At 51.2% G+C, this 16,469-nt stretch overlaps 1 protein-coding gene across 1 annotated transcript in view; it reads right to left on the reverse strand.

The window, feature by feature from the left end:
* The window catches only part of ACTN4 (actinin alpha 4), a 132,835-nt gene that overhangs the window by 36,363 nt on the left and 80,003 nt on the right, over nucleotides 1-16,469 (reverse strand). The window contains exons 4-8 of the mRNA XM_015407046.1: nucleotides 14,289-14,375; nucleotides 9,858-9,945; nucleotides 7,931-8,009; nucleotides 6,099-6,180; nucleotides 3,619-3,704 (exon numbers count right to left, since the gene is read on the reverse strand). Of these exons, the coding sequence (XP_015262532.1) occupies nucleotides 3,619-3,704; nucleotides 6,099-6,180; nucleotides 7,931-8,009; nucleotides 9,858-9,945; nucleotides 14,289-14,375 (422 nt within the window). The remainder of the gene's footprint in view (nucleotides 1-3,618; nucleotides 3,705-6,098; nucleotides 6,181-7,930; nucleotides 8,010-9,857; nucleotides 9,946-14,288; nucleotides 14,376-16,469) is intronic.

The following is a 16,469-nucleotide window of genomic DNA, read 5'->3' on the forward strand; positions in this document are numbered from 1 at the left end:
GGGGGGGGGGATCTTGAATGGATTAAGCGGGATGCTGGGAGACAAGGAACCTAGTCGAAGGAGAACGGAGGGGCAGCGGAAGGAGGCATTATGGCGCATGGCAGAGGGACAGATGAAGAGCTGGGCGTTGTCTATAAACTCGGGGATCGGCACGACAAAACAGGGCCAGGTGTGGTGGGTAAACGGGGGTGGGGGGTGGGATGTACGCGGGGCCCTGGCTGAGCGTCCCCAACCCACACTTAGGCTGCGGTCACACACACGCTAAATAATCCACTTTCAGTGCCCTTTCCAACTGGATTTTTACCGTGTGAACTGGCAAAATCCAGTTGGAAAGTGGACTGAAAGCGGATCGAAAGTGGATTATTTAGTGTCTGTGTGACCTCAGCCTTATAGGGGGAAGTCAATAGGCATGCTTTGGACCCAAAGGAGAAAACGGTTAGGAAGTTCTCTGGATCTGACCCATAGCGGGCCGTGCAAAAACAACCTGATTCTACAACCTGCACGACACTAGGCGGCGTAAACCAAGTGTGCATCTTTGGGCACTCCGTTCAGCTCCCTCGCCTGTCAGGACTAAGCCCCAGGACCCGTTTTCTCACCCTCACGGCTGCTAAAAGGGAGGTTCAATCCAGCACCCCTTTCTGACCGTTCCGCCCGCTCGCTCCTGGTATGTCTGGAAGTGGTTATTACACAGGGAAGGTGAGCTTGAAACCACGTTACCAGCCACAACTGTTTGACGTGGGCGTTTCCATCGCTGGTGGCGTTGGGGAGAACAGATGCAAGTTCCAGGCAAGGTTAGTTGAGGCATCTGGGCCAGAATCGGTGACGGGCGCTAAAACTCCACTGCCCACCTTAACACATCAGCTGAAAGTGACCTCTAACCGAAACATGAAATGAGATCTGAAAAGTTTCTCTGTGGCGTGGTATCGCGGCCAGAGTGTCAGATGATAATCCGGGAGACCCGGGTTCAAATTCCTGCTCTGCCGCGGAATCTCGCTGGGTGACCTTGGGCCGGTCACACACTCTCGGCCTAGCCTACCTCGCAGGGTTGTTGTGAGGGTAAAATGGAGGAGAGGAGGAGAACGTAAACCCCTCTGGGTTCCCGTTGGGGGAAAGGCAGGATATAAATGGAACAAACAAACAAAAAAAAGTTCTGCGCCAAGAGAGGAGGGCTTAGGGAGGCCACCCGGGGCTCTTGTTTGGGGGGAAGGTGGGGTATTAAAAAAAGGTAAAGGTAAAGGTCTTCCTTGCTCGAAAGCCAGTCGAATACAACTCTAGGGGTGCGGTGCTCATCTCCGTTTCCAAGCTGAAGAGCCAGCGCTGTCCAAAGATGTTTCTGTGGTCATGTGGCTGGCATGACTAGACGCTGAGGTGCACAGACGCTGTTACCTTCCCAACGAAGCGGTACCTATTTATCTACCTGCAATTTCTTGCTTTTGACTTTTGCTCCTTGAGTGCTAGGTTGGAGGGAGCTGGAACCAGAGACGGGAGCTCACTCCGTCATGCGGCACTCGAGTCTCGAACTGCCGAACTACCGACCTTTCGGTCTGCAGTTCAGCGTCTTAACCACTTGAGCCACCGCAGCTCCTTAAAAGAAGCAAATAAATAAATGTATTCGGAGGGACCTGAGGAGCGCACGAAAGAATGTGGCGAGGGTTCGCCGCGGATTCGGCACACGCCTCAGTGTTTAACCAGAGTCCGCGGAGAGCGAATCGCAAAGGCAGATTTTGCTCCTTGAGTGATCTAGCCCGTGTTTATGACCCTAACCCTCTCCTCCATTTTAAGTCTCACAACCACCCTGGGAGGGACGTTAGACTGAGAAGGCATGACTGGCCCAGGGCCCCGAACCGAGTGGGCATTTTTACCTGGCTTTCCCCAATCCCGCTGCGACATGCAACCGCTATAACACCACAGGGATCGATCACCGGGAGGACAGCGAAAGTGTCAGCTTTCATAAAAACCCACCCACCCACCCACCCACCCAGAGAAATCCCCCCAACCCTCATTTCCCCCCCAATTAACCATCCAGCTGACGCTGAGTGTCGATTTTTTTCTCCTGGAAGTCGCTTTTACCTTGAGCGGGCTATTTATGATTCACTTCATTTATATCCCCGCCTTTCTCCCCAAAGCAGCTTGCATTGTTCTCCTCTCCTCCATTTTATCCTCATGACAACCCCATGAGGTAGGCCGGGCTGAGAGTGTGAAACAGGCTCATGGTCACCTGGTGAGCTTCCATGGAAGAGTGGGGATTCGAACTCGGGGCCTCCGAGATCCAAGTTCGACACTTTAACCGTTATACCGTGCCACTGCCAAAGAGTGGTGCGTATTTTCGGTTTCTTGTTCCTAAAAACGTAAGATGACCGTGCGCTGTTCCAGAAAGATGCCGCCGGCAGTGAAGGGTTTCGACGTTTGCGTCCCCCCCCCCCACGTGCAGTTTCCTTTCAAGGAGTGGCCCACACGGACCTCGGCCCGCTCACTCACTGGCTGGCTGCTTTGGCCGAGCCAACATTCCGGGCAATTCCGCAGAGCCCTTTCCACGCCCGACCTCAGTCGCGCCCACAGAGCAGCGTAGGAAGCACGTTAGCAGCAGCTTCGGTTAGTTAGCCACCTTAACAAAGCACCCGCAAGCGCCCCCAGCCAAAGCTCACCTTCTGAGCCCCAGAGAAAGCGTGATAGAAGCAGGAGACGTAGGTCATGATGGCTTTCTCATCGGGCCTCAGCGTGCCTACGATATCTGTGCCGGAAGAACGAGAGAGAGAGAGAGAGAGAGAGAGGAGAGAGGAGGCCAAGTCAAGATTGCAAATGCAAGATATTTCCAGACCCTGCTCTGGCATGCAGCAGAGGGGAAAGGTGGCAACATAGATATATATATATATTTTAACTTTGGACGGGGACCCAAATCTCAGCTGGAACATGAGCTCCAAAACCCTCATTAGCCCGGGCAAATATCTGAAGCTGTTTGTCAAAGATCTTTGCCCCAACTTTAATGCACCACGAGCAGCCAAAAAAACAAAAGCTTTAAGGGGTTGGGTAACTGGAAGGTTTATCAACCTTCGGAAGATTTGTTGGCGGGGCTGAGAACCGAGAGGCTGGCTTTCGGACGCCGCTTCAGTCTCAGCGTGTCGCTCGGATAGGAAAGGCACAGGAAACGTGTTCCGGGAGTCGCAGCTTCCCCCTCGCCCAAAATCAACCTCCCAAACTTTCTTCCGCGTTGCAAGTAAAAAAGCGGAGGGAGGGGAACGCCTGTGTAGATTGTTCAGTGGGTCTGACAGATGTGGATTGAATCCGTTAATCGATTGTCCAAAAAAGGAAGGACAATAGCCGGATAATTTCCGCTACCTGAAATACAGAGGCACACCGGTCACTCTACTTGAAATACAGAGGCACACCAGAGGCAGTCTTTAAGCATCACTCGGGGCCCTCGAAATAATCTGGCTCAGAGGGACAGGTGTGTCGGATCGTGGACGGGAGATGCTCTTTAGCCACACCCTGATCTAGCTGAGCTTTGGGTGCCCCGTTTCCTAGCGGTTGCTGCCCCCTGCGAGAGAGAGAGAGACCAGGAGCATGAAGGACACCGGCGAGAACACGCTGTTGGGGCGTAGGCCCGGCTGCTTCTGGTACCTTCTGTGCGCCAGAGAAGGCATGGTAGAAACTGGAGACATAGGTCATAATGGCCTTCTCGTCCGGACGGGCTGTGTTCACAATGTCTGAAAAGTGAACAATAAGCATTAAGGACATCGGGAGGCGAGATATTGTGAAGGGGCCACCGGCACAGAAGTCCTCCTGCAGGGAGAGAGTCTATCTGGGAAATGTTAACATATATGAGAACAAGCCGCACACTCTGGCGAAGAAGAAGAAGAGATTGGATTTATACCGTGCCCTACACTACCCAAACGAGTCTCAGAGCAGCTCACAATATCCTTTCCCTTCCCCTCCCCACAACAGACATCCTGTGAAGTAGGTGGGGCTGAGAGAGCTCTTTCGAGAACTGTCCTTGAGAGAACAGCTCTCAAAGAACTTGCGACTGACCCAAGGTCACACCAGGAGGTGCATGTGGAGGGGTGGGGAATCAAACCCGGAATCAAACACATTCTAGGGAAGGAGGAGGAGGAAGAAGAAGAGGAGGAGGAGAAGGAGGAGGATATTGGATTTATACCGTGCTCTACACTACCCAAAGGAGTCTCAGAGCAGCTTACAATATCCTTTCCCTTCCCTTCCCCTCCCTACAACAGACATCCTGTGAAGTAGGTGGGGCTGAGAGAGCTCTTTCGAGAACTGTCCTTGAGAGAACAGCTCTCAAAGAACTTGCGACTGACCCAAGGTCACACCAGGAGGTGCATGTGGAGGGGTGGGGAATCAAACCCGGTTCTCCCACATTAGAGTCTGTGCACCTAACTACTGTCCCAAACTGGCAAGCAGAATTGGACGCTGAGTAAGCCAGTGATCCCAAACCCCAAACGTGTTGACAGGGCAGCTTATTAAACTAACAAGGCAGCCTATTAAACTAACAAGGGTCTTGAAGGCCACTGAATTCTCCCAACTCTGCAGCATCTAATAACACCTGCCTTTTCTTCTGAGCATCCAGCCAGGAAATGCAGCTTTAAACGCCTGCTGGAATACGGTCACTCTTGGTTGCCTTTACTGGGCTGCTTGCTGCTTGGGGTCAAATGCCATTTACGCCCGCAACAAAGGCGAAAGTAAGAAGCCCGTTAACACAGCGGCTTGCTGTCTTGTCCACTGGCAGAACAAACCAAGGCACGCAGCTCTCTTGGATCCTTCCAAGCACACAGATGATAAAAGCTGGAAGAAACCCCTCCAAACTTTCCCCCTTGTGAAGCCTCTTACAGAGAACTGCTGCTCACCAGGAAAACTGGAAATGAGGATTGAGATACAGCATTATGCTGAGCGAGCCACAGCAGAGAAAGCCTCAGCCTGTAATTGCTGCCTGAGCGACAGGGAGGCAGCTGCATCCAGTCAATCCATTCTGCCAGTTCCCACTCCACTGGAGGGCAGCGTTTCCATTACCAAATTCATCAGTGGGATCCAACCCGGGGTCCACTGTTCTCCGTATACTGGACTAACCGAATACTGTCCGAATACAGTCCAAATTTCGGACTGGCTGTTTTTAAGCAATGAAATTCTTGCCACTTGGGGTCCCTGTTCTCAGAAAAGAAGTCAACTGACAAATATTTACCAGGGGCCCACTTTGGCTGTGAGCTCGCATGCAGAAGAATGAGCCAACAAAGCCCCGAGCTGGTACGAATGGACTGCATATGGCTTCAGACTGTAGTCGGGTAGTAGGAAAGACCAAGAGTCCAGTAGCACCTTAAAGACTAACAATAAATGTGGCAGGGTAGGAGCTTTCGGGAGCCACTGCTCACTTCTTCAGATACCCGAAGGAGTGCGCTGTGACTCACGGAAGCTCCTACCCTGCCACGTATTTTGTTAGTCTTGAAGGTGCTCCTGGACTCTTGCTCTTTTCTGCAGCTGCAGACAGACCAACACAGCTACCCATCTTGTAGCTGGATAGGATCACTTAAAAAAAAAACAACAACGCAGAAGAAGCAATCTCCCTGGAAGCGGAAACTAGGACTCCCTGGAAGCGGAAAGCTAGGAAGAAACCAAGCTGTGCCAGAACTTGTCCCCTGATGTTCAAGTTTTCTACTTTCTTTCTTTTCTTTTCTTTTAAACTGTGGAGGGAACACTAAAAATGTGATCCTTCGACTGAAGGCTGAAATGGTACGTCCCACTCTTCTATAGCAGGACTCTACCACCTCCTCCTCCTCCATGTTCAGATCGGGGGGGGGGGGTCACTGGGGCAGAGGACCTGCAAATTATCTGGCTGATAATCGCAGGGCATCACTGGTTAAAGGCAAGTCAGATTACCCCGGCCAAGGCTTTGGCTCACCGTGTTTCTGGCTTGCGCGAACTCAGTCCCCGCTGATGGGGGGGGAAAAAGTATGAATGGTCCTTCAAAGCCAAGAATCTCTTAGCGAGGAAACGTGCTACATTCGGGCTCAAGTGCAACTCGGCGGAAAGGAAGAGAAGCTCTCCTGGCGCCAAACCAAGACCGCAAAGACGGAGAGAGGCTCCAAGCTTACCTTCGGCGTCCAACATCTTGGGAATGTCGAGGTATTTCTCCGCGACCTCAAAGGCATTGTTCAGATTTGTGACTGGATCGTCCTGGGGGGGGGGAGGGAGGGGATTTTGCCATTAAAGAAAGCACCGAGCACAGCAATCGGCTCTCTCGCCCCACCAAACCCAGATCTAGGGAAGGGCTGAAGGCAACATTTCATCTCCACCCTGCTAAGAGCCAACCACATCTGAGATCCAAAGTCAAGTATACGGGAGGGCGAAAAGCATCCACGTTTCGGGTTGGCAAATAGAAGACTGTATTTACACGTCCTCCTGGCCGCATGGAGTTCCTGACGCCGCAGCTGGGATTTCTGGCAACAGCCGCACTCGAAATGGAACGTTTCAGACAGGCCTCCGTTACAGTGAGTCGTAAGAACGTAAGGGGAGCCAACGTTGGATCAGGCCATTGGCCCATCCAGTCCAACGCTCTGTGTCACACAGTGGCCAAAAATCTCAGGTGCCATCAGGAGGTCCACCAGCGGGGCCGGATCCTGCAAACCTGTTCCGCAAGCAGCCTGCCCCTGACGCAAAACTCTCGGAAGAACATCCTGCATTCCGGAAACGCTCTTTCTGCAGAGGAAAGGGCCTCTGCTAATGGGATGGATCTAACCCTGCGAATCAAAAGATTCGCAACCAACCCGCCGAATTCAAGACCGTTCTGAGCTCCATAAAAAAACACGGTTATTCCCTGTATTTCAAACACACACCCCCGGCTCGTAAGAGACTCCACTTCCTGAATGCTTCCGGGCATGCTTAACCCTCTCTGTCCTGAAGCCAGCCACACAGTTACGCCCATCTTATCGACGGAGGAATCTAGCCTGGGGGTCCATGACTCAGCCAAGGACATCAGACAAAACACTGGCGAGAGCAGGATTGAATCCCGGGCAATGTGGAAATCGCTGCCAGAGGATGTCCTGAGGGCCACAGGAATAAACAGCTTTAAAAGGGGATCAGATAGATTCATGGATGATACGTCTATCAATGGCTACTAGCCATGGCGGCTGAGGGGAACCTCCACATTCAGAGGCACTAATCCTCTGAATCCCAGAGCCAGGAGGCAACATTAGGCGAAGGCCTCGGCCTCTCTGCCCTGTTGCTGGCTGTCCAAAGGAACTGGTTGGCCACTGTGTGAGACAGGATGCTAAGACTAGATGGACCCCCACTGGTCTGATCCAGCAAGGCTGATATTCTTATGAAGGCCTCAGTCTCTCTGCCCTGTTGTTGCCCATCCAGAGGAACAGGTTGGCCCCTGTGTGAGGCAGGATGCTGAGCTAGATGGACCCCCACTGGTCTGATCCAGCAAGGCTCTTCTGACATTCGTATGAAGGCCTCGGCCTCTCTGCTCTTTAGCTGGCTCTCCAGAGGAACTGGTTGGCCCCTGTGTGAGACAGGATGCTGGACTAGATGGACCACTGATCTGATCCAGCAGGGCTCTTCTGAGGTTCTTATGAAGGCCTCGGCCTCTCTGTCCTGTTGCTGGCCCTCCAGAGGAACTGGCTGGCCCCTGTGTGAGACAGGATGCTGGACTAGATGGACCACTGATCTGATCCAGCAGGGCTCTTCTGAGGTTCTTATGAAGGCCTCGGCCTCTCTGTCCTGTTGCTGGCCCTCCAGAGGAACTGGCTGGCCCCTGTGTGAGACAGGATGCTGGACTAGATGGACCATTAGTCTAACCCAGCAGGGCTCTTCTGATGTTCTAATATGGTGAACTACAAAAATTCTTCCTGGCTCTGGTGGGTTCCGGGGGGCATCCATGCAAAACCGTACGCTGAGACAGAAGACGCCGCTGTTGACGTACCTTCCTGAGCTTGTCGTATTCGATCAGTTCTGGTCTGTGTCTGTGGATCAAGGCATTAAAAGCAAGGCCGTCTTTCCAGCTGTAAAGAGAAGCCCAAAGACGCGGTTAGGTTATTCGGCTGCTAGGAACAGAGAAAGAGGTACTAAAGCCGTGCTTTAGTAAGCCGTGAGCCTGCTTCATAAATCTGTGCATTTGGGGGGAAGGGTATTGAAAAATGTTGATCAAGCACCCTCCTTCAGCAAAATCAGACTGCGTACCGTCAAGGGCCCAAAACATCGTTTCTCTGGGGCGGGCGTGCAACTATAAAACGACCAGTGTTCCCTCTAAGCTGAGTTAGTGTGAGCTAGTTCATTTTTTTTTAGCCTCTGGCTCACACGTTTTTGTTTTAGCTCAGGAAGGATGGCTCCCGAGCAAACTAATTGATGCAGCAGCCAAATCGCTCACTCACAACTTTCATGCCAGGAGCTCACAAAGTGGAAGTTTTGCTCAGAAGAACAAGAAGGAGAGGGAGGAGGAGGAGGAGAAGAAGGAGGAGAAGGAGGAGGAGATTGGATTTACTACGCTTCACTACCCGAAGGAGTCTCAGAGCGGCTCACAATCTCCTTCCCCTCCCCACAACAGACACCCTCTGTGTGAGGTAGGTGGGGCTGAGAGAGCTCTTGACAGAAACGGCCCTTTTTCAAGAACAGCTCTTATCAGAACTACGGCTTGCCCAAGGTCATCCAGCAGCTGCAAGCGGAGGAGTGGGGAATCAAACCCGGTTCTCCCAGATTAGAGTCCATGCACTTGACCACCACACCACAAGACTCCACAACTTAGAGGGAGCACTGAAAATGAGCCCACCAACCACCTGCCAATTCCCTGCTGTGCAATCCTTTTTTTCCCCCCCTTTCCCCATCAAGTCACAGCTGACCCCGATTAGCTTTCGAGATCTGACGAGGTCGGGGCCCACGCCATCTTATGAGTTGTCAAACAAAACAGACACGCCTGAAATGGCATTACACAAACTGGACCACGGTCAGTGACGTCGGTTCGGCGGAAGAATTTGAAATCAGAAAATTCTCCAGCTCACAGTTTTAAATCAAAGAGTTTAAATAATGTTAGCAAAAGGCGGCAAATACACTAGGTACGCGCCCAGACTATCAACTAGCACTGGGGTTTGTCACCCTCGGTCCATCAAAGAAAATATTGTCTACTCAGACCGGCAGTGGCTCTCCAGGGTCTCAGGCGGAGGTCTTTCCCATCACCTACCGCCAAATTTTGTAACTGGAGATGCCGAGAACTGAACCTGCCAAGCAGATGCTCCACCACTGTGCCACAGCCCCTCACCGCGCTTCATACCCCACACTTAACTCATCAAACGCGACTGATCTGCACTGCAATAGTGCCGACGAGTGGCCAGAGTTCCCTCTAAGCTGAGTTAGTGTGAGCCAGCTCACAGTTTTTTAGCCTCCGGCGCACACGTTTGTGTCTCAGCTCAGGGAGGAGGGCTCCAGAGCAAACTAATTGATGCAGCAACCAAATTGCTCGTTCACAACTTGAATGCCAGCAGCTCACAAAGTAGAATTTTTGCTCACAGGACTCCACAGCTTAGAGGGAGAATTACTGATGACTTAGATAAACAGACTAAATTCACATACGTGGGGTGCAAAGTTTTTCCACAGAAAAATTCAGTCTCCGGAAAATTTCCTGCCCCGCATCACTGACCGTGGTAACGGGCTTCCCAGCACGGCCTGGCCTCCAGCAAGCGACTTCCATTTGGGCCTCTGGCTCACGGGAAAGGAGGCTATGGGCCTGGTCTGCCAAAGCTTTAATGGAAGACCGTTATCGGGAAGCAATTTCTTGCAACCTTCGATAGGCTCAAGTGTTTTGGAAAAGTGAAGAGGGATGGAAGACCTTCCGATAAGGCGGGGCTCAGATCTTTTACCTGATGTGGAAGTTCTGCACGTTGACGTTCTTGTAGGGAGCCGTCTTCCGCTGGCACCAGAGCAACAGGCCTTCTTTGGCCGAGGTCTCTGCACACGGGGGGGGGGGGGGGGGATGAAAAGGAAGTCACAAAGCTGTACTCAGGAGGAGGCCTTCCTAAAACGGAGCTTTAACCGAAGGTGGCAGCCGAAAACGTGCAGGGTGGAACCAACCCAAGTCTAGAGAGAAAACTCTGGAGGGTTCACGCGAGACGATTGGCACATTCAGAAAAGAAGTACGCTCCACCTTGATAGATCAAGGTGGATAGCCATGTTAGTCTGTAGCAGGGGTCATTTCCTGTGGGAGCGCACGGGAGCGGAGCTCCGGCAGTAAGGAACCCAGGGGGCGGGCACATGCAACAAGCCCCGCCCCCTGCTCCCAGCAGCCCTCAGTCGGGCCACGAGGAGCAAGAAGCAGCCAGGTAAGTTGCAGCGTCCCCCCCCCCCCCCGGCCCGCCTTCAGGTACAAGCTCTCCCTCCTCTGCGAGGACAGATCTGCGCGTCCCCCCCCCAATAGCTAGCAATCCAAAACAGTCCAGTGGAGCCTGAGCGGTGGGTGTTGCCTTCTGACACACTTCCGGTGATGGCAGGGGGTGTGGCGTATGCAAATAAGTTATGCTAATGAGCTACTGCACCACTTTTTCTACGAAATGACCCCTGGGCTGTAGCATTAGAAAAGAGCACTGCCTTTCGAGAAATTTGCTATCGGATAGCCGGGCAGAAGTTACTTATCGGGTGGGCTAGGTTCGGATGGCTTGCCCTAAGAATTAGAAAATCTATAGTAGCTCGAAAAGAGGAGAATTAAGATGAAGTGTTATTGATTTTAACCATTATGGTTTTAATGGTGTTTTTTTAATAACCACTCTTAAAATTCTGTTCCGATTTTAGTGTGATATCTTTTACCCATGTTACAAAATACCATTGGTTTATGTTTTGGTCCATGACCGTGAATAAAACTTGTCTGTCTATCTAGAAAAGACCTTCAAGACTAACAAAATATACAGCAGGGTAGGAGCGTTCGGGAGTCACTGCTTCGGGAGTCTTTCGGGAGTCATTTCAGGAGATACCTGAAGAAGTGAGCAGTGACTCACGAAAGGTCTTCTCCCCGCCACGTATTTTGTTAGTCTTTTTTTTTAACTGTCCCGAAAGGCAGAATTTTATTGACATTTTCACATTTTCACATATTTTGCACACACAAAATAAACATATAAACATACATACGCACACACATGTATGGGGGTTATTTTTCTTTTTAACAAACATTATGCTTATGCCTAATCCACCTTAATCTCTATTCTAGTGTATTATGTTAAATGACCATCCAACTAGACCTCAATCGAGTATATACTTTAGACTGTCCATGATAAACTTGCCTACATATGATTATCGTACCAATTATAGTTAGTCTTGAAGGTGCTCCTGGACTCTTGCTCTTTTCTACTGCTTCACCTTGAGTTTCTTATATATTATGGGGTACACAGAGGAGGGGTACACAACGCATTCATCTTGTGTAAAGTAGGTCTTCGTGTCCACTTTAAAAAGGGACTTGCGAGAGACTTAAGTATTAGAAACAGAGGTCATTTCAGGGGGGATCGCGGGGGAACGCAGTCCCCCCGGGTGAGGTGCAGGGGGGCAGGGCACATGACGAAGCCCCGCCCCCTGCTTCCGGCCACCCCGCTTCCAGCCCTCATTCAGCCAGGAGGAGGCAGGAGAAGAGGGAGGGTAAGTTGCTTCCTTCCTGCCTCTCCCCACTCCTGCCTGCCTGGGGCCAGGGAGGGCCTTGGCGGGGCTTCCTCGCACTCCCGCTGGCCTTACAGGTCCACCGCCGGGCCCCTGATGTCAGGGGGTGTGGCATATGCTAATGAGTTATGCTAATGAGTTCCCCTAGCTCTTTTTCTACGAAATGACCCCTGATTAGAAAGGCCGTCTCTTAGAGGAGGGCAGGGAGCTGTTCCTGTTGGCAGCAGAGGAGAAGACTCAAAACAACGGGTTTAAATTACGGGTGGAAAGATCCCGGCTGGAAATTGGGGGGGGGGGGGGGGGTTTTTTTTTTTTTTACAGTAGTTCAGCAGAGGGATCGGCTGCGTAGGGCGGTGGTGAGCTCCCCCTCACTGGCAGTCTTTAAGCAGCGGCTGGACGAACACTTGCCCGGGCTGTTTGAGGCTGATCCTGCATTGAGCAGGGGATTGGACTGGATGGCCTGTCTGACCCCTTCCAACTCTATGATCCTACGGCCCTGCTGGTAACTAAACCCCACACACACACACCTCCAAGGCTCACTGTCTGCCTCCACGTAACGGTAGAACAAGACACTCAGCGGCAAGCTCAGGATCGCTAGTCCAGCATCCGATGCTGAACTGCGAAACAGGGAGACACGTCTGCCAAAAGGGAAGCTGTTCGCCGGCCTCTTGTCTGGCTTCTCTCTGGTGCATCTCCAAACCGCATTCTTCTCCAGACGGAGTCCCTGGAAGGCTTCCCCGCAGGACACTAAGGCTGTGCTACCAATCTCTCCTTCCCCACTCTGTAAATACACCGCGCTCCCTTTTCAAGTGGGCCAACACGTTTCCTAAAATCTGTAAAAATGAACCCTGCCGGTAGAAATTCGCACACTGTGGGGGAGGAGGGTTAGAGGGCCCTCTGAGCAAACTTCAGCCTTGGAAGAGAGGGGTGCGCATTTCTGAGAAAGGGCTACGTGGGGGGGACAGACAAGAGCTGCGTTCCCTCTAAGCTGAGTTGGCGTGAGCTAGCTCACAGTGTTTCAGCCTCCGCCTTACACGTTTCTGTCTTAGCTCAGGAAGGACGGCTGCAGAGCAAACTAATTGACGCAGCGGCCAAATCGCTCGCTCACAACTTTTAATGCCACCAGCTCACAAAGTAGAAGGTTTGCTCACAAGACTCCACGGCTTAGAGGGAGCACCGGACAAGACAGCTGTCGGGAGCCACATCTGGTCTTTGAAGCAGAGTCCATCCACGCTTTACGGGCACTCCGAGATCAAGTACTTGAAAAAAACAGCTGCACGCTTGGTACAGAAAAATGAGGATGATCGCAACTGACTGTGCAGAGCGACGCTCCCTCTAAGCTGTGGAGTCTTGTGAGCAAAAAATCTACTTTGTGAGCTCCTGGCATGAAAGTCGTGAGCGGACGATTCGGCCGCTGCATCAATTAGTTTGCTCTGGAGCCCTCCTTCCCGAGCTGAGACAAGAATGTGTGAGCCGGAGGCTAAAAAACCCCATGAGCTGGCTCACACTGACTCAGCTTAGCGGGAACACTGGTACAGAGAGCGGTTTATTAAAAGCGATCTACTGGGAAGGAGGAAACGAGGGACGGCGGGTGAGGGCACCGGCCTGGATCACCACGCGGCCACGACGCTTCGCGGTTTGGGTTTTTTTATCTTCCTCTCCACTGTATCAAAGACGCGGCACTCTGCACAGCTGCTGCGGTTTTGGCACGAGGAAACACGGAAATATCACTACTAAACATATTTCCAAAGGATTTTGATAAAGATGATAGATATTTCATAGTACATCTATCTACGGCAGCAAGAATATTATATGCAAAATATTGGAAACAAACGGAAGCGCCAAAGAAGCAAGAATATGTGAATAAACTGTGGGAGACGGCAGAAAATGACAAACATCGTTGATGAGAGGGACAACAGACCCGACGTTTCAAAAGACTTGGAGAAAACTGTATGACTGATATAATATAAATGCGTAGTTTAAAGTAATGAAATTTCTGGCATTATTAATCTCTTTTAGTTAAATAGAAACTATGGTAAAAAGATAAGAGTATACAGAAACTTAAGCAAACCCATAGAAAGTGACCAAAGAAAATTTTTAAATACGGTAACGGAGTTATAAGAAAATATACTGATCTCTTTGTATGTCTTATGTATGTGTTGTTTATATGTTGTATGTAAAGGTAAAGGTTCCCTTGCTCGAAAGCCAGTCGAATCCGACTCTAGGGTTGCGGTGCTCATCTCCGTTCCAAAGCCAAAGAGCCAGCGCTGTCCGAAGACGTTTCCGTGGTCATGTGGCCAGCATGACTAAACACCAAGGTTCATGGAACGCTGTTACCTTCCCACTGAAGTGGTATCTATTTATCTACTTGCAATTTCTTGCTTTCGAACTGCTAGGTTGACAGGAGCTGGCCCTAGAGATGGGAGCTCACTCCGTCATGCGGCACCCGGGTCTCGAACTGCTGAACGACCGACCTTTCACAGCCTGCAGTTCAGCACCTTAACCACTTGAGCCACCGCAGCTCCATATGTTGTATGTATGTATGTGCATAATATGAAAAATAATAAAAGTGTACCCATGGGTACTTTAAAAAAAAGAAAGAAAGAAACACAGAGGATACACTGACGCCACGCCACGGGAGGTCTGGTTCCTACCTTCCACGGAGATGTCCTGAATGGCGAATCGGAGGATGATTGTCCAGATCATGCCGAGGGTCATCTTGGCGTTGCCGTCAACGATCTCTGAAAGCGGAAGGGGAGGGAAACGTTAACGGGGGGGGAGGCTGTGCTGGGGGGGCCCATTCTGCCACAGCCACTGGTGCTCCCCAAACTTCTGGCAGCCCCAGGATGCTTTGGAAAAAACAACACAGAAACAGGAGACCTGCTTTGCTCTTGCAGCTGGGAACGCTTACTTTGAAAACGATTCTGTCACTTAACGCCATGTTTTAGTGGAGCAAAACTGAGTAAATCTCAGTTTATTACTCTTAACAGCTAAGAATATAAATTGAATGTGGAATGTAATTTGGAATGGTAGGTTTAAATCTAATTATCCTGGGGACAAGGAGGGTATTCCACGCAGCCGAGATGCTTTGAAGTTTGCCTCCATGCTGGAAAGGAGACGGATGGGATCTGACGACTGAATTCTCACAATTTGGTAAAGGTAACGTTTTTTTCCCTTGCTCGAAAGCCAGTCGAATCTGACTCTAGGGGTGCGGTGCTCATCTCTGTTTCCAAGCCGAAGGACCAGCGCTGTCCTAAGACATTTCTGTGGTCATGTGGCCGGCATGACTAGACGCCAAGCGGTACCTATTTATCTACTTGCAATTTCTTGCTTTCGAACGGCTAGGTTGGCAGGAGCTGGGGCCAGAGACGGGAGCTCACTCCGTCATGTGGCACACTCGGGTCTCGAACTGCTGAACTACCAACCTTCCGGTCTGCAGCTCAGCGTCTTAACCACTTGAGCCACTGCAGCCCCTCTCACAATTTAGGGTACATCAATCTTCTGACGTATTTATTACCTATGTCCCCCCCCCAATTGTACCCAAACAGATGATAACCAGTAAACAAGTTTGTCATTCTTTTTATCCGCTAAAAAAAACGGAGAGCCAGTTTGGTGTGGAGAGCCAGTTTGGTGTAGTGGTTAAGTGCGCGGACTCTAATCTGGGAGAAGCGGTTTTGATTCCCCACTCCTCCACTTGCACCTGCTGACGTGACCTTGGGTTAGTCACAAGCTCTGGCACAGCTGTCCTTGAAAAAGAGCCGTTTGTGTCAGAGCTCTCTCAGCCCCACCCACCTCACAGGGTGTCTGTTGTGGGGAGGGGAAGGGAAAGGAGTTTGTAAGCCCCTCTGAGACTCCAAGTGAAGGGCGGGGTATAAATCCAATCTCTACTTCTTCTTCTTCTTCTTCACATACGTCTGGCTCTCAGACCCTCTTTTGACACAGTCTTCTACAGATTCTTCTGCAGTGATGAAGAGTGTTCTGGGTTCCGTTCTCAGCTCCTACAGGGCTGGTACATCCATATACCCAGCCCATGATATGATGGTGGTTATGGCTTCACACATTCGTGGAGGATGGGTTTATTAATGGCTGTGAGCCATATGGGCTTAATCGAGCCTCCATCTTCAGAGACAGTGTATCTCTGAATGCCACTATTTTGCATGGTAATCTAACAAGCCACCCTCTATGTATACAAGTATGATTTGTAATTCCATTTCACTGTGTCTGATGAAGTGTGCGGGCACACGAAAGCTCACCCCTTGAATAAAACTCGGTTGGTCTTAAAGGTGCCACCAGACTCTAACTTTGTGAGTATGCGTAAGAATGACTGGCCCGCTCAGCGATCTGCATGATACACTGATCTGGGTGCATCTTGATGGGAAGAGAGGCACGCCCAGAACAGCAACTCATGCAGAGCTGCGATAGAAACAAACCACTCGCAGGAAATCTGCCCGTCACATCTTTGCATTGGAAGTACTCGAGTTAAATTATACCGAGAGATGCATCAAACGACGCTGACGGGAAGGAAGACAGGCCAGGACAGTTAATCATGCAGAGACGCCACCGGCAGCCTCCTCGGGCAGCAAGTACTTTGGGCTCGCAGGCAGGTTTTTGCTTCTGACGGCACGCTTTCCACTCCTGCACGACAGGCAGGGGTCATTTCCTGCGGGAGCGCACAGGAGTGGAGATCCGGCAGTAAGGAGCCCAGGGGGACGGGCACATGCAACAAGCCCCACCCCCTGCTCCCAGTAGCCCTCAGTTGGGCCACGAGGGGCAAGAAGCAGCCAGGTAGGTTGCAGAGCCCCCCCCCCCCACCCCCCCTTCCGGACAAAGCCCCC

The sequence above is a fragment of the Gekko japonicus genome, unplaced genomic scaffold (genome assembly GCF_001447785.1).
Source record: "Gekko japonicus isolate JY-2015 unplaced genomic scaffold, Gekko_japonicus_V1.1 scaffold2099, whole genome shotgun sequence".
Classification (NCBI taxonomy): domain Eukaryota; kingdom Metazoa; phylum Chordata; class Lepidosauria; order Squamata; family Gekkonidae; genus Gekko; species Gekko japonicus.